Raw genomic sequence first — 21707 nt, forward strand, 5'->3', positions numbered from 1 at the left:
GCCGCTCCAAGCCCTCGTGATTGGCTAGACAGCTGCATAAATATTACACGTGACACCATATAAGGTTTATAAACGGAACTGTACGCAGAAAAGCACGACGCACTGACAGCGATCGAGTTTGCAGTGGAGCGGGCCTTCAACATTTTAACTGCGCAACAAATATTTCGGAGCGAGTATTGGGCTGAAATTGTGAAAAGACTCAACCATGTCTATGACCGTCAAAGCCTATCTCCTTGGGAAGGAGGATGCGCCGAAAGAAATTCGTCGCATTGCTGTGGACCAAGATGTTTCAACGAGTTTTGAGTATCTGAAAAAAAAGGTTGAGGATGTTTTCTCAACCCTGCGAAATGTCACCTATCAAATGTTTTACAAAGGTAAGCCTATACTAGTGAACCATTTTATAGGAATCCGCTGTAGTGTCTTCGATTGCGTTTATTATGTTGTCATATCTGAATATTGCTGTTGGGCTGTAATCTTCCATAATATTATCCGCCGCGCGCAGCGCAGTGCCCACTGAACAAACTAGACTACTGATAAATGTCGAAGCATAGACCAGCGTGTCAAAATTGCAATAAATTCAATAATCTCCCGACCAAAATAGAGCTCAACAAGACAATTTGTCTTTATGCACCATATTGCACTATATAAATCGGATAGAGTTGGTACACAGAGCGTTTTTACAGGCCTACATGTAACATAGCATTTCATGGTGAATGTCAGAATTGAGTGAGCAGGCCCTATTTCATTTGTCATACATGCGATGTGGTAAATTAAGTCGGTTACCAATTATAGTCTTCATCCTTCAACAGGTGAAGGTTGTTATACTACATTTCTCTAAACCCTGCCTAAACACCTGGCAGTTCATAGTGGACAAAACATCTATTAATTTTAACATGGGATACAGTGAAGGGGGCACTTATTTTATATGCCAGTGTTTAGGCTTTTAGGATTGCCAAATGAATTATCTTGCCCCCCGTTAATACCAACTCTATTAGCGCTCTACTCCCAATAAGCCTCCTCAACCCAAGGGAATCAGAGGTGACCTTATTTCATACAGTAATACTATTGACTGGTACCACAACATTTACGTTTTCCATATTGGGCATCAGGGTTGGGGTCAATTAAATTCCAACAGTCACACCAGGTAGTGAATTATTCTACTCAATATTAATTGATAAGACTGCATTTCTTTTTTAAAAAATGGGGCATTTTCAAAAAAACTAACTTGGAAAATGACAACCCTGTTGGTCTTAGCACAACACCTTTTGTATGAAAAATATTCCCTAAACTAACCATTGTTCTTCAAATAAAAAAAGCAAGTGAGGATAAACTGTGGACAGTTGTCCATACTTGTGAACTCTGGCAGCTATTATGTAATTATCAGGGTGAGATGAGACCTCTTTATTTTCTACCCAGATGAAGACGGTGACATGATCGCCTTCTCCACTGATGATGAGCTCATCATGGGCCTCACCTGCATCAAGGACTACACCTTCCGCCTCTTCATCAAGGGTGAGTCTTGTGATCAAATCTAATAGATACAAATGAATAGAATTGTTACTAATGTATTAAGTCATCATTACTGGAATAACTTAGCATTCTCATTGTTAATGACACATTTTAGTTCATAAGTACACCCGCTAGACCCATTGCTGACAGGTGTATAAAATTGAGCAGTCATGCAATCTCAACAGACAAACAATGGCAGGAGAATGACCATACTGAATAGCTCAGTGACTCAATGTGGCACTGTCATAGGCTGCCACCTTTCCAACAAGTCAGTATATCAAATAACTGCCCTGCTAGAGCTGCACAGGTCAACTAAGTGGTGTTATTGTGAAGTGGAAATGTCTAGGAGCAACAACTGCTCAGCAGCGAAGTGGTATGCCGTACAAGCTCACAGAACAGGACCGCTGACTGCTGAAGCACATAAAAGTCGTCTGTCCTCTGTTGCAACATACTGCCGAGTTCCAAACTGCCTTTGGTAGCAATGTCAGCACAAGAACTGTTTGCCGGGAGCTTCATTAAATGGGTTTCCATGGCCGAGCAGCCGCATACAAGCCTAAGATCACCATGCGCGATACCAAGCGTCGAGTGGTGTAAAGCTCGCCGCCATTGGGACTCTAGAGCAGTAGAATTTTATTTATTTTTCTCTGGAGTGATGAATCACCCTTCACTTTCTGGCAATCTGACAAATGAATCTTGGTTTGGCAGATGCCAGGAGTACACTACCTGCCCGACTGCATAATGCCAATTGTAAAGTTTGGTGGAAGAGAAATAATGGTCTGTGGCTGTTTTTCATGGTTCAGGCTAGGCACCTCCAGTGTAGGGAAATGTTAACGCTACAGCATATGACATTCTAGATGATTCTGTGCTTCCAACTTTGTGGTACAGTTTGGGGAGGGCCCTTTCCTATTTCAGCATGACAATGCCCCCATGCACAAAGTGAAATCGGTGTGGAAGAACTTGACTGGCCTGCACAGAGCTCTGACCTCAACCCCATCAAACATCTTTGGGATAAATTGGAACACTGACTTTGAGCCAGGCCTAATCACCCAACAGCAGTGCCCGACCTCACTAATGCTCGTGGCTGAATGGAAGCAAGTCCCCGCAGCAATGTTCCAATATGTAGTGCAGGGATCCTCAACTAGATTTAGCTGTGGGCTGATTTTGTTTTCTTGGGCGGATGGCCAGGGGGCCGATAACATAAATTGTAGCCTGCAACTTGACCGCAAGAAGCCCAAACAGATATGTTTGACTAAAACCATTTCAATCCTTGCTTTACATTTGTACATGGTCGTGTCTCTTATGCCTGGGAATACTTGGAATATTGGCCGAATACTTGGAATATATATATATAACATCCAACAATGTAAATTCCCCTCCCCAGAAACTACTTTTTATATTTTTTTGCTCAGAACTTGGGGGGGGGGGGGGGTGAAATAAACCCCTGCGGTCCAAATTCGCCAGTTGGGTAACCCTGCTGTAGTGGAAAGCCTTCCAAGAAGAGTGGGGGGCGGGCGGGCAACTTCATATTAATGACAATGGTTTTGGAATGAGATGTTCGAGTAGGTATCTACATACTTTTGGTCATGTAGTGAACTTTCTTTTCTTTACAGAGAAGAAGGAGCATAGGCGTGAATTCCCTGCTTTTGCCTTCCCCCCTCCCCCTGGAACACCTCATATGGGACATCCCCCACCTCACGGTTCCCACGGCCACCATGGTCATGGCCACCATGGTCATGGGCCGCCCATGGTGCACCCCAATGTGACCTGTGACGAATGTGAGGGCTCGGTGGCGGGGACCCGCTTCAAGTGCACAGTGTGCCCTGACTATGACCTGTGCTCCACGTGCCAAGCCAAGGGGCTACACAAGGAGCACGTCCTCCTGCCCATCTGGCACCCCTTCAACAACGCATTTGAGGTGAGACCCATATGTTATGTGTTTATGCCTAGATCTACTTGCATATGAGTAATTTAAAATGCCATTTAAATATATTTTTTTAGTCCAGGAACAAAATGTATGTGTGGTTAGGGGAGAAATGTCCTCTATAATTGTTCTTCTACTCAGTGGTTCCCTCGTGGGAAGTGGATGAGGAAGATGAGGCACTGCACGTGGGCTCAGGCCCAAAGCCATGCCCAGCCTGGTCCCTTTGGGTCCCAGCCAGGCCAGGCAGCCCCAGGGGACAGACAGCCCTCTGATGCCTCATCTGCTGCCTCCCAGCAGTCCCAAGCCAATATGGATTACCTGAAGAACATTGGAGAAGGGGTGGCAGCCATGCTTAGCCCACTGGGTAAGACCAAGAGAAGCTCCATATAATAGTTTTATAATTATCAATCCATTATTTGAAATGTACTGACCACTCTACATATAAATGCACTGAAATGGCCTACTTACACTATGTTGCCTGCAGGTATCGATGTGGATATTGATGTGGAACTGGAGGCAAAAAGGACCAAGGTGATGACCCCCAATCCGTCCCCACCTGGGTCAGGAGGCCCCCCCAGTGCTAGGAGCAACAACGGGACAGGGGTGTCTGAGGGAGATGGGACTAAAGAGGGGGACATGGAGGTGGACGGTCTTAGCAGCCTAGGGAGCGCGAGTGATTTAGCTACGGTATAATGCACACAAGAAAAGTTTAATTATGATTAAACATTGTGATTTAATCAAAAGTAATGGTGAAGAATAAAATACATTGGTCTCTCTGAGATGGTATGTATTGTTGAACTCTATAACTTTCTGTGTAGGGTGGTAAAGACCCAGGGGGCAGTGGTGACGATGAGTGGACCCACCTGACCTCCAAGGAGGTGGATCCCTCTACAGGTGAGCTCCAGTCTCTCAGGGTAGGCGAGGAGGGCTCTCTGGAAGCCCCGGGGTCCCCTACTGTCCCCCAGGGTCCCTCACAGGAACCACAGAAGTCCCTCACTCTCGCTGAGGCCGCAGCCTACCCCCACCTTCCTCAAGGTAAGATGGAGGATATGAGTTCTCTTAACTATCACAAGTAGCAGTTGCTGTGGTGATATCCTTATCCTCACTACTAGTAGTAGTAGTAGTAGTTGTGACTTCAGTCAATGGTAGTTTTATCCCCATTTAGTAGTAATCATGGTCACTATGATATCCCTGATTACTAGTAGAATTGCCTACGCCAAGAGACTGACCCTTCACTGTGTCGTGTCTGTCTAGATGCCGACCCACGCTTGGTGGAGTCCCTGTCCCAGATGCTGGCCATGGGCTTCACAGATGAGGGTGGCTGGCTCACCCGCCTCCTCCACACTAAGGACTGCGATGTCGGGGCCGCCCTGGACACCATCCACTACTCCAAACCCGCCAAGAAGTAACGGGGCCCCAACACCGTACCCTGAGGGACACCGACATCCCCCTATGATAGCCACTTCACCAATACTGCCTTCTCTTCCGTCCCTCTCATTCACCTCTGGCACTTGCAGTTACTCACACAATAAGTCTATTAGATCTGAATATAATTCTTGCAATTTTAAATGTTATGGTTGTACCGACATTGAATTACAGTATAAAGGGTTTACTAGTCAATATTTATCCAAATGGAAATGTATATTTCTATAACCTTTGTTAAACTCTTTTCAATGGGATGTTATTTAACTGAAAGTGTGAGTTAACATACATGGGTTCATGTTAAATTGGATTGATAAAAACAGTTAAGATTAACTAACATATAATTTCAGTGTTCACTCAATAGCAAGTATCATCTATTGAGGTTGATTAATCAAGTAACTGTTCTAACACGTATCATGTAGAGTTAATACCAGAAGTAATACATGTTCATTTCCAGTGTCAACAGAACCAGGTGAAAGGTGTGAATAATGATTGTCTAACATTGAAAACATTTCTCCCCTTTCAAAACCAAATAAAATACTTCTGCAAATAAACTGTCATTCTCCTACTGTCTCACTAAATACATAGTTGAATAATTAAATGTATTAGCAACATTAAGATTACAAATAATAGTTTGACAATCTAGGGATTACATATTTTGGTCTGCCGTGTCAGTGAAATGATTAATCAGCAGAAACCATTATCAAATTTCAAGCAATTGAACGAGAACTAAATGTTTAAAATGATAACATTCAGTGTTTACAGAAGAATACTAGGCCACTTAGTATTTAGATGCACTTGGCATCTACTGAAAAAGGAGCAACCATTACATGATTGTTCAAAAGTCATCTGTGTAGAACAGGTAGAGTGCAGTGCATGGTCACTTGGTGTGCGGGGGCTGATGACAGACAGGTGCTTTAATCTCAGGTAAGGACATATGGCGGGACCTCCACTTGGCTGCCTCCCCAAACCCACAATGAGTGATAGTGAACCGCTCAAATGTCTTCCCCAGAAAACTACAACCCCCACCAATATGGAAATACACCCACAGCCTGGTTGCGTATAGGGGCCTTCATATAGTACTGGTCCTTGAGCAATCACATTGGAAACTTTTAGAACCAGTGGTATGGAATTCATCCATATACATTGCACCACTCCAGTTGGTCTCCTCTTCCTCAGGAGGGGCAGAAGTTAGGATCTGGGCCCATTTGGAGGTCTGTGTCACTGCAGTACCCCAGGATCAAGAAGGTCCTGGCTGTGCAGTTGAGTTTGAGGGTGGTGCAGTTACATTAGGGGGTTTGTGGTAGACTGGTGGTCTGCAGGGAGCTGATGGTTTGGGAGACCATTCTACAGGGGCAAATGAGCTGGGGTGTCTGACTTAGCTTTGGTAAATACAAACCAGAGAAAGCACATTAGTTTTGTACATACAAGATAGACAGCTTATGTATGAATTAGCATTAGCTGCCGACTTGTGCAGGAGGCATGCTGCTGCCTTCTACAATAATATACACTCCCCCCATTCTCTTTTCTACCTCTTGGGCTGCTTTAATCCATGCTCTAAACACAGATTCTGTCATATATAGAAGGGCATAGTATATGAGTGGTGTTGGTTTTGGATCAGTGTTTTATAAATGGTGGCCAGTTGATCCTCCTGTTCCATGACAATGGTGTAGACACACAGTGGGGGATGACATGTAGGCTACTGTTTAGGCACAAACATGTAGACATAAATAATGGAACATAAAAGGCCACTTTAAAATGTGCAGTTTTGTCACAACACCACAGATGCCTCAAGTTGAGGGAGAATGCAATTGGCATGCTGACTGCAGGAATGTCCACCAGAGCTGTTGCCAGAGAATAGAATGTCAATTTCTCTACCATAAGCCGCCTCCAACGTCATTTTAGAGAATTTGGCAGTATGTCCAACCGGCCTCATAACCGCAGACCACATGTAACCGCGCCAGCCCAGGACCTCCACATCAGTCTTCTTCAACTGAGGGAATCGTCTGAGACCAGCCCCCCAGACAGCTGATGAATATTGTCTGTAATAAAGCCCTGTTGTGGGAAAAAAAAACATTGATTGGCTGGGCCCTGCCCTCCTAGGCCCATCCATGGCTGTGCCCCTGCCCAGTGATGTGAAATCCATAGATTAGGCTTTAATTTATTTCAATTGACTGATATCCTTAAACTAACTCAGTAAAATGGTTGAAATTTTTGCATGCTTCGTCTATATTTTTGTTCAGTATAATTCACTTTTTTTTTTTTTTTTACTAGGCAAGTCAGTTAAGAACAAATTCTTATTTTCAATGACAGCCTAGGAACAGTGGGTCAACTGCCTGTTCAAGGGCAGAACAACAGATTTGTACCATGTTAGCTCGGGGATTTGAACTTGCAACCTTTTGGTCCAACGCTCTAACCACTAGGCTACCCTGCCGCCCCGCATGAGTCATGAGCTGTGTTCGAATACTCATTCTTACCGTACTATTTGTGATGTGAATTAAGTATATAGTATGTATATTGGTCATAGTATGGATATAGTTAGTATGCCAAAAGTTCCCGCCAGGATGACGTACTAAATTCGCCAAAATGTTAAGTATACATGCAGAGGACTCCGCACTGACTCCGCACTCATGACTCCGCACTGCTAAAGCTAACTCTCTCTCCTCTGCTCTCATCCTTCTAGACCTATCGGCTGCCTTCGATACTGTGAACCATCAGATCCTCCTCTCCACCCTCTCCGAGTTGGGCATCTCCGGCGCGGCCCACGCTTGGATTGCGTCCTACCTGACAGGTCGCTCCTACCAGGTGGCGTGGCGAGAATCTGTCTCCTCGCCACGCGCTCTCACCACTGGTGTCCCCCAGGGCTCTGTTCTGGGCCCTCTCCTATTCTCGCTATACACCAAGTCACTTGGCTCTGTCATAACCTCACATGGTCTCTCCTATCATTGCTATGCAGACGACACACAATTAATCTTCTCCTTTCCCCCTTCTGATGACCAGGTGGCGAATCGCATCTCTGCATGTCTGGCAGACATATCAGTGTGGATGACGGATCACCACCTCAAGCTGAACCTCGGCAAGACGGAGCTGCTGTTCCTCCCGGGGAAGGACTGCCCGTTCCATGATCTCGCCATCACGGTTGACAACTCCATTGTGTCCTCCTCCCAGAGCGCTAAGAACCTTGGCGTGATCCTGGACAACACCCTGTCGTTCTCAACCAACATCATGGCGGTGGCCCGTTCCTGTAGGTTCATGCTCTACAACATCCGCAGAGTACGACCCTGCCTCACACAGGAAGCGGCGCAGGTCCTAATCCAGGCACTTGTCATCTCCCGTCTGGATTACTGCAACTCGCTGTTGGCTGGGCTCCCTGCCTGTGCCATTAAACCCCTACAACTCATCCAGAACGCCGCAGCCCGTCTGGTGTTCAACCTTCCCAAGTTCTCTCACGTCACCCCGCTCCTCCGCTCTCTCCACTGGCTTCCAGTTGAAGCTCGCATCCGCTACAAGACCATGGTGCTTGCCTACGGAGCTGTGAGGGGAACGGCACCGCAGTACCTCCAGGCTCTGATCAGGCCCTACACCCAAGCAAGGGCACTGCGTTCATCCACCTCTGGCCTGCTCGCCTCCCTACCATTGAGGAAGTACAGTTCCCGCTCAGCCCAGTCAAAACTGTTCGCTGCTCTGGCCCCCAATGGTGGAACAAACTCCCTCACGACGCCAGGACAGCGGAGTCAATCACCACCTTCCGGAGACACCTGAAACCCCACCTCTTCAAGGAATACCTAGGATAAGACAAGTAATCCTTCTCACCCCCCCCTTAATGATTTAGATGCACTATTGTAAAGTGGCTGTTCCACTGGATGTCAGAAGGTGAATTCACCAATTTGTAAGTCGCTCTGGATAAGAGCGTCTGCTAAATGACTTAAATGTAAATGTAAATGAGGACACTATTTCCGTACTTTAGGGCCCATAATGCAATTCTTCAGGAAATGGGCTTCACATATTCTTCAGATTTTAAGAAAATGGTGGAAAATATGCAGCCGAAGTACAAAGAGAGCAGATAACATTTTTGTCATACTGAATTTGTAAGACAATGTTGAGCAACGTAATAATGACTTTTAAAATGAGTTACCTTACACATTGTTGGCTGATAATGTGTTAGCTATGCTGCCCTTACCAACCACATAGCATATCATTACAGCAGTACCAGTATGTTGTTGACTACTTATACATAAAACTTGCCAAAAGCCGAGAAGCGCTATAATCCTTTGTGCTCGACAGCCTGTGCCTACGTTCAATTGACTGGGACGTGTCAAAAACATGCGTTTGATGAACAATAACAATGGTGTGAACTCACATTCTGGTTATTACACTCCTGAGCTTTGTCAACAAGCTCTTACTGAGCCACTTCCACCTCCCCCCTAGCACAAATAATAAACAAGAGACATAGCATACAGCGATATCATCTTGGCAAACATTTTTCGCCGCACCTGGAAATTAAACTAGGGAAGACACTGACACATACAGGTCACGTGTGTCCAAGTCTTCTGACATATTTCCCTCCAACACTTGTATAACAGAAGAGCGTTCTCTCTCCGCCTGGCATTGAGCTTCTGAACATGACGTCTACAATCCACTCCAGAGCTACGTCCAAACTCCTGGAAAGGTTACACAAAACAAATGTTTTTGCAAATAATTTACAACATGTTTGCCAACTGTGTGGTCTGAATAAATCATTAGCTAGCTGGTTTACCTTGATGACCGACTGCTTTTCCCCCACACAGCTTGCCAGCCTAAGTTTGCATTTGTTTTGCTCATTTTAACCCAAAATCAATGGAGCAAATATTTACACATGCAACGCATACAAGCTAGCTAGTAGTAACTTTTGTTACCTGTTGCACTTGGTAGATTTGGCATAAACAGCATCTTAGGACATTACATTCCTGAACCATGTTCTTTGTTTTAGTTGTAGTAGTTAAACGACAAGCTTGAGATGCTGTTATTTTCCCGGGAATGTTTTTCAAAACTGTCGAAAGAGGAAGTTGTTCAATTTTAAGTCATTACGGCCCATATGCATGTGTTCTTATTCATTTTCAATGGAAGGGAAGCGGAGTGGTGGCGTGGGAGGCTATGGAAATGTTTAGCACCTCCAATAGTGTGCAACTGAGTGGTTCCCATGATGAATTTGATGCTCAGAAATGCAAGTGTCCAACTGCAGCCCACAATTCCGGGTGATCCTGCATGTGGGCATCCCATTTGGATCCTTTATGAACAAACCTCCTTGAGCATCCCATTGGTTCCTGCATTGGTTCCTTCATGAATTATTTGCCTACCTCCTCGTGCCTTTTGCACACAATGTATATAGACTATTTTTTTTCTACTGTGTTATTGACTTGTTTATTGTTTACTCCATTTACATTTACATTTAAGTCATTTAGCAGACGCTCTTATCCAGAGCGACTTACAAATTGGTGAATTCACCTTCTGACATCAGTGGAACAGCCACTTTACAATAGTGCATCTAAATCATTTAAGGGGGGGGGTGAGAAGGATTGCTTTATCCTATCCTAGGTATTCCTTGAAGAGGTGGGGTTTCAGGTGTCTCCGGAAGGTGGTGATTGACTCCGCTGTCCTGGCGTCGTGAGGGAGTTTGTTCCACCATTGGGGGGCCAGAGTTACCATGTGTAACTCTGTTGTCTGTTGCAAATGAGAACTTGTTCTCAACAAGCCTACCTGGTTAAATAAAGGTGAAATAAAAAAATAATAAAATAAAATGAACCCCACACACACACATTCTATTAGCCAATAACAACACATTGAATAACAGACTTACTGCATGGAACAGATGGTCCAAAACAAAATCAAAAGGATGTTTGTTCTGAAGTGTCAGAAATAAGAAAGATCAGGAAGAAAATAGATGTTTATTTTTGCATGTATTTATCCCCTTATTTTAGGCACTAAACGATCCTATATATACTTCCATAATTGTTTTTTTTTCTGAAGGTACTGGTACCAGTTGAGTCTTGTGAGGCAAAACGGAGAACACCATTGAGTTTGTTAGTGTCTCAACATTCAATAGACTGGTCATAGTTTGAAGGCCAAACCGTTTGGACGCTACAGACGTTTTCGTGAGAGCACCAATTTTCGGGATGTCTCATGGTCTGAAACACTGCTCGAGCTCTTCCACCACAGATGTGGAAGGGCAATATCGGCGGATGTCGTAATTGAGACGCAGCCCATGCAAAAAACACATCTCTCGTTTAAACAGACAGATTTTGATGGGGATTTCTACAATGCTTTTAAATTAGATTTATGCAGGGGTATGACCATTGTAGGCCAAGGGTTAAACATTAAGAAACACAGTCAGGGTTTTTACCGCTACTCTGCCCACCCCTAAAGTAGACACGCCCCTTTCTCTGGAAATGACCAGAATGGTGCAATTGCAGCCGCAATTCGGTCCTACATGTGGGCTTTAACCCCCCCCCCCCGACTATCCCATTGGTTCCTAAATGAACATCCGCTTTTTATACATCTATTGGTATATTTTCTTTAGTTACGACAGGCGGGGGTGATCCAGTAGAGTCGGTGGCATTAATGCACAATAACGTTGGATGCCACAGTATAAGCCCGGTGTGGGCAACGGTAGCTATCTAGCCGTACACCGGAAGACAGTGTCCTTCGTCTTTCCCTGCCAGGAACTTTTCCCGCAGTTCTGTTAGCGTTCAGGGCAGGTGTTCGGCAGGCGGGAGCGTTGGACACTTTGTGCTAACTTAACCAGCTAGTCCTAAAACTCTGGTACACAGCAGGCGGGAGTTTTGGAAATGACAGAGAATGTGGTCTGTCATGCATAGAAGAGAAAATGTGCCAGGCAAATACCTAGGGATAAGCACAGGAATGGCGATAGGTAGGAAACTGATTCAGTGTGGTGGATTGAGGAGAGGTCATGCCTTATATTATAAAGTCAATGGGACATATCGTATATGACAAAAGGGCAGTCAGCTTAAATCTGACACTAGAGTCTACATGCAGTTGAACTGTATGTATGTGTAGAGCTGTCAGGCATTGGCCAATTAAGAGTAAGTCTGTATTCATATTTCTTCGAACTCACACTACTGGTCAAAAACTCCTACTCATTCAAGGGGTTCTTTACTTTGACTATTTTCTACATTGTTGAATAATAGTGAAGACATTAAAACTATGAAATAACACATATTGAATCATGTTGTAACCAAAAAAAAGTGTTAAACAAACCAGAATATATTTTATATAGTCACCCTTGGCTTGATGACAGCTTTGTACATGCTTGGCATTTTCTCAACCAGCTTCACCTGGAATGATTTTCCAACAGTGTTGAAGGAATTCCCACATGTGCTAGGCACTTGTTGGCTGCTTTTCCTTCATTTTGCAGTCCAACTCATCTCATCCTTCTTGGTCAAATAGCCCTTATACAACCTGGAGGTGTGTTGGGTCATTGTCCTGTTGAAAAACAAATGATAGTCCCACTAAGCCCAAACCAGATGGGCGTATCTCTACAGAATGCTGTGGTAGCCATGCTGGTTAAGTGTGCCTTGAATTCTAAATAAATCACAGACAGTTTCACCAGAAAAGCACGCCCACACCACCTCCATGCTTTACGGTGAGAAATACACATGCGGAGATCATCCGTTCATCCACACCATGTCTCACAAAGACACTGGTTGAAACCAAAAATCTCCAATTTGGACTCTCGGCCGATGGACAGATTTCCACCGGTCTAATGTCCATTGCTCATGTTTATTGGCCCAAGCAAGTCTCTTCCTCTTATTGGTGTCCTTTAGTAGAGGTTTCTGTGCAGCAATTTGACCATGAAGGCCTGATTCACAGTCTCCTCTGAACAGTTGATGTTGATATGTGTCTGTTACTTGAACTCTGAAGCATTTATTTGTGCTGCAATTTCTGATGTTGGTAACTACAATGAAGTTATCCTCTGCAGCAGAGGTAACTGGGTCTTCCATTTCTGTGGCGGTCCTCATGAGAGCCAGTTTCATCATACCGCTTTATCGTTTTTGCAACTGCACTTGAAGAAACTTCCAAACTTCCTGAAATTTTCCAGATTTAATTATTTGTAAAGTAACGATGGAGAGTCTTCTCTTTAGTATTTGAGCTGTTCTTTCCATAATATGGACTTGGTCTTTTACCAAATAGGGCTATCTTCTGTATACCACCCCTACCTTGACACAACTGATTGGCTCAAACGCTTTCTTGTCTCCTTCAGCAGTGGGGTATTCCTACGTTTACCAATGACAGTGACTGTGTTGCCAGTGACCCCTCCAAACTTCCATCCTACTTTTGTCTTTAGACGCAGACCTGAACCTTGCCCAGATGGGGAGATAGCAGCATGTACATCTGCTCTGTGGGGTCCTCTCAGGATCTGACAGGGAACAGCAAGGACTACACTGAGCTCATAGTGCTGAGTGAGTGGCTCTTATCCTCTCAGGGCCTCCATTGATCCCCCTCACCTGCCTGCATATTGCACCACCACCCATCCATCATATGACAAAACAAACAAACAAACAAATTATTCCATTCACTATTTGTATTTAGTACACAACATAGCACAGTACTGATCAAAGAATTTAAAATGCAAGTTTGTGAATAAATAAATCTGTTACATGAATACAGTGATGACATTATAGCTATAGGTGGATAAACAGAATTGCAACAGCCACATAGGCTATCCTAGAACCAAAAATGATCCCAAACTGCTTCCTCATTCTTTGTTTTCACATTTAGAAAGTAGTCTGCAAGGTAAACAAGTACAATTAGTCATTTTCATTATATATCAGAAACATTGGAAAGTGCAAAGCAAATAATATACAAAGAGTGAGATAGGGTTTGTGTGCAAAAACAAATAGAAAAACAACATACAATTGAATGAAATGGTACTTTGGTGTTTTAGGCCAAATAACACTGTGATAAATTTACCTTGGGGTATAAAACAATTATCTTACAAAGTGACAATAAACTTGGTATGTAATGCTACAAACAACGCCGGACTGTTGTGCTTTGTTATGCACAATGGGCCAGCCAGACAACCTTTTACTACAGTCTGGTTTTAGTGTTACAGAAGAACACTTCTGAGATTAGAATTGAGCAGCGGTAGCACATTTCTCAGCTGATAACTAGACCTGTCTGGATAGCCATAGGGGAAACAAATTGTGAGGAGCCAATAGCCTTGTCTAACAATCCCTAACTCCTATTTACTACTCTAGTGTCTGAAGTAACTAGATAGTTGTGAGCAATATTCCAGACAATCCCCAAACCTCATCCGGACTGGAGCCATTGTTTACATCTGTCCAGTCCCTTCCGAAGTAGGGGAGCTGAATGGTTTAAAAGAGGTTGTTAAAAGATATTTTTTTTCTGGTAAAACATTAAAAGATAGCGGTTGACAAAAGAGGGCATTAAGCATTCTGTAGAATTGCCTGTGTAAAATATCTGTTTGTGACCAATGTGGGTTTGTAGTAAATCAAAATACTGCGTACAAAGCATCTCTTTTTTACATTTACAAGCTTTGAACAACAGAAGATACTACGAATATGATATGCAGCAATTTACAGGTTGACACCTACAGGCATGATAAAAAGCCTTACATGACATTAAGCAAATATTTCTAGACTGAAATGTAATTGCAATCAGTAAAAAATAGTAGTTGCTTGTTTTCAGTAAACCATCAGGAAGTGTTTCCTTACTGCTATTCTGAAACGACAGAAGTGCATTGCAAGGGTATCAATCCAACACTTACTTACGGGTGTTCAATTTACCTCGGCCCGAATACATAGATAAAACTGACAGTTAGGCCTAGTAACTGTAATGGTATTATTATTTCTGTAATGGTTATAGTATTTCTGTTGGTAAAACAATACTTGAGGTAATTTGATGAATGAACAGTCTAATCAGGCCCTAGTAAGTTACGAGTGGCAGGCAAGTCACCCAATGAGAGAAGCTCCATGCTTATCTGAAGGCTGCAGATTCATTGACGGTTAGTTAAGACTGCTGAATTGGGACTAATAAAACAAGTACTGGCCAGAGAACCGACTGGTAACGCCAACGTTCTTCCTAAGAAAATACTACATGAAACAAAAACAAGCTCTTTCCAAAAAAATCTAACATCCAGTTTAGTCTTTTTATTTTATTTTTTAAGGCAAGGCTTTCTTTCTTTAGTTTGAGACAGCTGTGGATTTCACATGTCTCATATACAGGTCTTATATTTAAAGGCATTTATCCACAGCTTTGATTGTGGTCCGCAGAGTGCAGAGAAGCAACAGAAAGGGCACAGGGATAGATACAATAATACAGTTGAGTACCAACATCCTACCCTTGGATTAGCCACTACGCTCCAAGGCCCGGTTTCCCAGATCAATATTAAAGCTTAGTCCTGGAATAGAAAGCATGATCAATGGAGAATCTATATTTTGAATGTGCTTTTTAGTCTAGTTACAGGCTTAGGTGGAATGCGGTTCTGGGAAACCAGCCCTAAATGTTTTGGGTCATGTGGCTTTTATCAAAAGGTAGGATCCGTTGGGCAGACTCTGGAGTATTTTGTTTCAATAGATATATTTCCTATATACACACACACACACACACACACACATCTGGTTCTGTATAAGGATGACAATCACAACAGAGATACAGGTCTAGAGCTCCCTGTGAAATGGTAGTGAGGCAAGGAGCAACAGTAACTTGAGTAGGACAGTGATGGGTTTCCCCTACGGGTGAGAAGTGAGGTGAGTCAGGTTGAGAGCTGGGCCAATTCGTGGTCGCTTGACGAGCTCACCTGCCTTTCCACCCTCCTTTGCATCTTACAGATAGCCATCCTTGCCTGAATGTCTTCCTTCTTCTCAAAGTAGTCCACCAGGGGCGGCTCGGTGAGCATCGACGCCAGCACCTGCTCAAAGGTGATGGACCAATCGCCATCCAATATGCTTCCCCGCCGCTGCTGGTCGCCGGCGCAGCCAATCAGGACTGTGTCGTCGGCGATGTCCTCACACTGCAGAGAACCTGTGCTCACCATGGAGTAGGACGAGACCGACGTGTCATCCTTCACTTCTTCGTCCGACGTCTGCTGAGGCGGCGTTTCCAGCTGGGCCTCCGCCAAGGCCCTGCAGACCAGGGACTGCCCTGAGCTGCTCTCCCCGTTCGGCTCCTCTTTTTCGGGTTGGAGCAGTTCAGCGGCGGGGGCGGGAGCCTGGGCGTTGGTGGTGTCGGTTGGTTTGTTGGCGCCGTTGTTGGTGAACTTCTTGCCCACCTCTCCGATGCGCAGCAGCAGGCTGGCCACAGTGGCGATGGCGTGGTAGAGCTCCTGCTCCAGTGGGTCCTCGCTGAACATGTTGTACAGGGTCTTACACAGCTCTATGAACTGCTCCTGTAGGGGACACACACAGGCGATCAGGCAGAAATGGCTTCTCAAAGTGTGTATGAGTGGTCAAGTTATGGTCATCTCTCAGTAATGTGGCATGTACCTGGTTCATCCTGCGAAGGTCTTTAATGGTCTCCTTCTTGGGCTCATTCTCCATGGCCCACATCCGCAGGTAGTACCTATAGTCCTTCACCTCTGAAACAGATATCACAATATTACACTTGATGCAGTGTCTTCAGAAAGTATTCATACCCCTTGACTTATTCCATATTTTGTTGTGTTACAGCCTGAATTTAAAATTGATGAAATAGATTTTTCTCACCCATCTAAACACAATATTCCATAATAACAAAGTGAAAACATATCTTTAAAAATGACTGCAAATGAATTGAAAATGAAATACAGAAATATATCATTCACAAGTATTTCACACCCGAGTCAATACTTTGGAAAAGCACCTTCGGCGGCGATTACAGCTTTGAGTCGTCTTTGGTATGTCTGTATCAGCTTTACACATCTGGATTTTGGAATTTTCTCACATTCTTCATCAGATTTTCTCAGGCTCTGTTAGTTTAGATGGGGAGCGGCAGTGAACAGCAATCTTCAAGTCTTTCCACATATTTTTTAGTGGGATTCGTCTAAGCTTTGGCTGGGCCACTCAATGGCTTTCAAATTCTTGTTCTGAAGCCATTCCAGCATTGCTTTGGCTGGACGGAGTCAATCACCACCTTCCGGAGACACCTGAAACCCCACCTCTTCAAGGAATACCTAGGATAGGATAAAGCAATCCTTCTCACCCCCCCCTTAAATGATTTAGATGCACTATTGTAAAGTGGCTGTTCCACTGATGTCAGAAGGTGAATTCACCAATTTGTAAGTCGCTCTGGATAAGAGCGTCTGCTAAATGACTTAAATGTAAATGTACATCTTCACTATAGAGACTTGTCCTTCTTGCAGGTTCTCCCATCTCAGCCAAGGAACTCTGTAGTTCTGTCCCCTCCCTGACCAAAGTCCTTCTTGCCCGGTTGCTCAGTTTGGTCAGATGGCGAGCTCTAGGTAGGCTGGGTAGTTCCATATCTCCCAATGATGGAGTTCACTATGCTCTTGGAAACTTTCAACACTCTAGACATTGTTTTATTCTCTTCCCCAGATGTAGGCCTCATCACAATTGTCGGAGATCTACGGACAGTTCCTTGGACTTCAAGCTATAGTTTCCGCTCTGACATGAACTGTCAAATTTGGGACCTTAGGCGTGTTTCTTTCTAAATCATGTCCAAACAATTTAATTGGCCACAGACTCCAATCCAGTTGTAGTGACATCTCAAGGATGATCAAAGAAAATTGGAGCTCCGGAGCTCAATTTAGAGCATCATGGCAAAGAGGTGTGAATCCTGATGTAAATAATTTTCAACAAATGTGCAAACATTTCTAAAAACATGTATTACTTTGTCATTATGGGGTATTGCGTGTAGATGGGTAAGAAAAACAAATGTAATACAGTGGCACGAAAAAGTATGTAAACCATTTGGAATTGGTCCTAAAATCACACCAATAGACAAACACAGTGTGCTTATCTAATAACACACAAATTATTGTATTTTTCTTGTCTATATTGAATACATCATTTAAACATTCACAGTGTAGGAAAAAGTAGGTGAACCCGTAGGCTAATAACCTCTCCAAAAGCTTATTGGACTCAGGAGTCAGCTAACCTGGAGTCCATTCAATGAAACAAGATTAGAGATGTTGGTTAGAGCTGCCCTGCCCTATAAAAATAACTCACAAAATTTGAGTTTGCTATTCACAAGAAGCATTGTCTGATGTGAACCATGCCTTGAACAAAATAGATATCAGAAGACCTAAGAATTGTTGACTTGCATAAAGCTGGAAAGGGTTACAAAAATATCTCTAAAAGCATTGATGTTCATCAGTCCACGGTAAGACAAATTGTCTATAAATGGAGAAAGTTCAGCACTGTTGCTACTCTCCCTAGGAGTGGCTGTCCTGCAAAGATGACTGCAAGAGCACAGCGCAGAATGCTCAATGGGGTTAAGACGAATCCTAGAGTGGCAGCTTAAGACTTACAGTAATCTCTGGAACATGATAACATCTCTGACGAGTCTACAATACGTCAAACACTAAACAAGAATGGTGTTCATGGGAGGACACCACGGAAGAAGCCACTGCTGTCCAAAGAAAACATTGCTGCACATCTGAAATTTGCAAAAGAGCACCCGGATGTTCCACAGTGCTACTGGCGAAATATTCTGTGGACAGATGCAACTAAAGTTGAGTTATTTGGGAGGAACACACAACACTGTGGAAAAAAAACAGTAAAACCTCATCCTCACTGTAAAGTATGGTGGAGGGAGAATCATGGTTTTGGCTGCCTCGGGGTCTGGACAGCTTGCTATCATTGACGGGAAAATGAATTCCCAAGTTTATCAAGACATTTTGCAGGAGAATGTGAGGCTGTCTGTCTGCCAATCGAAGCTCAACAGAAGTTGGGTGATGCAACAGGACAACGACCCAACATACAAGTAAACCAACAACAGAATGGCTTCAAAAGAAGAAAATCCTGATCTCAACCTGTTTTGAGATCCTGTGGCATGACCTCAAGAGAGCGGTTCACACCAGACATCCCAAGAATATTGCTGAACTGAAACAGTTTTGAAAACAAGAATGGTCCAAAATTCCTCCTGACCGTTGTGCAGGTCTGATCCGCAACTACAAAAAATGTTTGGTTGAGGTTATTGTTGCAAAAAGGAGGGTCAACCAGTTATTAAATCAAAGGGTTCACATACTTTTCCCATCCAAACTAAGTTCAATAAAGACATGAAAATGTATAATTGTTTGTGTGTTAGTGTAAGCAGACTGTGTTTATCTATTGTTATGACAAGTTCATGCAGAAATCCAGGTAATTCCATAGGGCTCACATACTTTTTCTTGCCACTGTACATTTTGAATTCAGGCTATTACACAACAAAATGTAAGTCAAGGGGTATGAATGCTTTCTGAAGACACTGTATGCATAGCAATACCATTTGAATCCTGCAGAGGGCAGGACAAGGAAGAAGACCAGTACTGTAGAAAGGTCATTAATATTGGCAGGGGAGTGAGGCTCACCTTTCTTCTCCTCTGCATCTCCACTTCCCAATGCGTCCTCAGCCTCTTTCACCTCCTCTCCTGCAGACAGAGTAAACCACCACCATCACCATGCCCACAAAGCCACTAATCAGACCATCCACACCAGTGTACACACTACACATTGACAATTAGGAAAGTGGGTTATCGAGACAGGGGTTGGGAGGAGGGGGGTCTTTCCAGTGGAAGATGATTGTGCTAGTGTGTGAGACATCCACTTAACAGAAGATGAGGTGAGTCAACTAGCCCCAAGATGCTAGGTGGGTAACAGGCAGGGAGGTGAATCAACTAGCCCCCAGATGCCAGGAGGGTAACAGGCAAGGATGGAAGATACGGATACCACAGCAGATATATACAGGGGGAAAGCGATGCGATGTCATTCACACCTGGACCGGAACGTACCAAAGAGAGCCCAGAGTGGACTGTACCAAGTGGACAGGGAGAGTAAATTAAAGGGGGGAGTACTACAAAGAGCATTTTGATCAAGGGTCTCCACTCTGTATAAAGATAGTTGTGTAATTTGCTGGTATGATGTCACTGAGTGTGCTATACCACATGGGGGGGGGGGGGGGTATTAACAGGTTCGAGAGATGTCCTCTATGAACTACAACTAATCATTGTTTCACAAATTTGCAGATTATTCAAACATGAGATTGACTATTCCCCCTGAATACAGTGTGGCCACCATTTTGTTGATCAAAGTGTCTTTGTGACAAAGAGATTTACAGAGAGACAAACCTGAGGTCACTTCCTGCACCAGGAAGTCCAGATCAGACAGGAAAGGAGGTTCTGGAGCAGTGAGAAGGAAACAGAACCAGATGGAGAGAGGACAGACATGAGAGAAAGAATTAAAGAGAGAGATATAGATAAAGAGCAAGATGAGGAGATTAAGACAAAGTGAGAAGGGAGGAAGGTGAGACGGAGGAAAGAGGGCGGGTGGAGAAAGAGGGAGGCAGGGAGGAGAGGATCAAACGATAGGAAGATGAGAATACACATTCGGTCAGTTAAGTCAGTAGTAGGAATCAGTTTTCAATGCACAGACACATGCAAGGGACCAGGACCACTCATTGCCTCAAGCAAAAAAAACAAGAAAAATCGAACCAACATGTCAAATATCACATGGAAATTGTGAGCAAACTACAGAATGAAAGATGGTTCACACGTGTGTGTTTTCCCTCCTGAGGGATTGTGTTACGTTTGTGTCAACAGCAGTATGTTTATTTCAACATCAATGTGTGTGTGTGTGTGTACCCTGTGGAGTGTCATCAGTGAAGAACTGTGTAGCTTCCAGTGCCGACTCGGCCTCCTCTGGACACAATGCTGTAAGAGAGACAAGAAGTATGTTCGCCCCAGTATGTATTATCCTAACACACACACACACACACACACACACACACACACACACACACACACACACATACTTTATTCAAAACTGCTCAATTGTTCCCAATCAATAACATTATAGTAACACACCCACAGACACCAACACAATTATTCCGTCACGCATATACATGGTGCCTGTCCCTTTAAAAAAAACACACCACCCAAAGCACAGGGCCACAAGACTGTGCTGATTCACGACAACTGTGTTTGAGGGAAAAACATGTGTGTTAAGCTAATTAGTGAGACAGAGTTGTGTTTTCCCCTGCTTACCTGGCGGCAGGTGAAGATTGTACAGTAACTTGAGTTTCTCTGTCATGTCTCCGTGGTACATCCCACCTTTTGGGAGACACGTGGTGGGTCAGTGGGATCCATGCTGACTAATTGTAAAATCACTACCAGCTAATTAAGCAGTGAGATTTATCCTGCTACAAACTAGCACATAACTGATCTCGAAAATATCTCAGAACACCAGCTACACAACCCCGACCCCTCCTCCCGACACATCCATGTTTAATATAGAAATCAGTTCATATTTTCAACGGAAAGTTGCAATTCTCTACTTCTTCAAACTCACTCAGACCCGTGACAAACTCCTTGAAGTTGATGAGGCCGTCCTTGTTCATGTCCAGCAGGCGGAAGAGGCGTGCGGCCAGCGTGGCGGTGTGCGTCCCACAGAGCCAGGTTCCCAGGGCCCCGAACAGCTGGCAGAATTGTCCCAGGTCAATGCGGTACTGCTCCAGGTAGGGCAGGCTGGGGTCGTGGCGCTCTGCCGCTGTGGTGCTGGCCCCCCAGTAGCAGCTCATTATGTGCTTGGCCTGCCATGGGGAAGGGGAGTGGGATGCAGCTCAGAGGTGGTACTGGCTGATTGAGACATTGAATGGAGAGTGCAAATGGTGCTTGACAGTTGAGACATATGATCTATTGACAATG

At 44.1% G+C, this 21707-nt stretch overlaps 3 protein-coding genes across 7 annotated transcripts in view; 1 reads left to right on the top strand and 2 right to left on the bottom strand.

Annotated features, from left to right (window-relative positions):
• The first annotated feature begins 70 nt into the window (after positions 1-70).
• LOC135526481 (sequestosome-1-like) lies at positions 71-5406 on the top strand. Its single transcript, XM_064954883.1, has 7 exons — positions 71-374; positions 1417-1512; positions 3120-3424; positions 3572-3794; positions 3915-4117; positions 4249-4465; positions 4685-5406. Exons 1-7 carry the CDS (start codon positions 206-208, stop codon positions 4837-4839), a joined length of 1368 nt encoding a protein of 455 aa, XP_064810955.1. The 5' UTR covers positions 71-205; the 3' UTR covers positions 4840-5406.
• Positions 5407-5732: 326 nt separating this feature from the next.
• On the bottom strand, positions 5733-9807 carry LOC135527249 (MRN complex-interacting protein-like). The gene is made up of 4 exons (XM_064955850.1): positions 9739-9807; positions 9609-9668; positions 9455-9513; positions 5733-5868 (listed from the first exon to the last, which is right to left on the bottom strand). The coding sequence occupies exons 1-4, from the start codon at positions 9805-9807 to the stop codon at positions 5733-5735; spliced, it is 324 nt and encodes a 107-aa protein (XP_064811922.1).
• A 3611-nt stretch (positions 9808-13418) lies between these two features.
• The window catches only part of LOC135526482 (TBC1 domain family member 9B-like), a 49085-nt gene continuing 40796 nt past the window's right edge, over positions 13419-21707 (bottom strand). For 4 of the 5 annotated variants that reach the window (XM_064954884.1, XM_064954887.1, XM_064954886.1 and 1 more), the window contains 7 exons: positions 21352-21592; positions 21048-21113; positions 20646-20714; positions 20133-20183; positions 19377-19436; positions 16354-16445; positions 13419-16256 (listed from right to left, as the gene is read on the bottom strand). In XM_064954884.1, the coding sequence (XP_064810956.1) occupies positions 15624-16256; positions 16354-16445; positions 19377-19436; positions 20133-20183; positions 20646-20714; positions 21048-21113; positions 21352-21592 (1212 nt within the window). In that variant the 3' untranslated portion in view covers positions 13419-15623. The remainder of the gene's footprint in view (positions 16257-16353; positions 16446-19376; positions 19437-20132; positions 20184-20645; positions 20715-21047; positions 21114-21351; positions 21593-21707) is intronic. The other variant, XM_064954885.1, reaches the window with a different exon arrangement.

Source organism: Oncorhynchus masou, chromosome 32 (assembly GCF_036934945.1).
Source record: "Oncorhynchus masou masou isolate Uvic2021 chromosome 32, UVic_Omas_1.1, whole genome shotgun sequence".
NCBI lineage: Eukaryota > Metazoa > Chordata > Actinopteri > Salmoniformes > Salmonidae > Oncorhynchus > Oncorhynchus masou.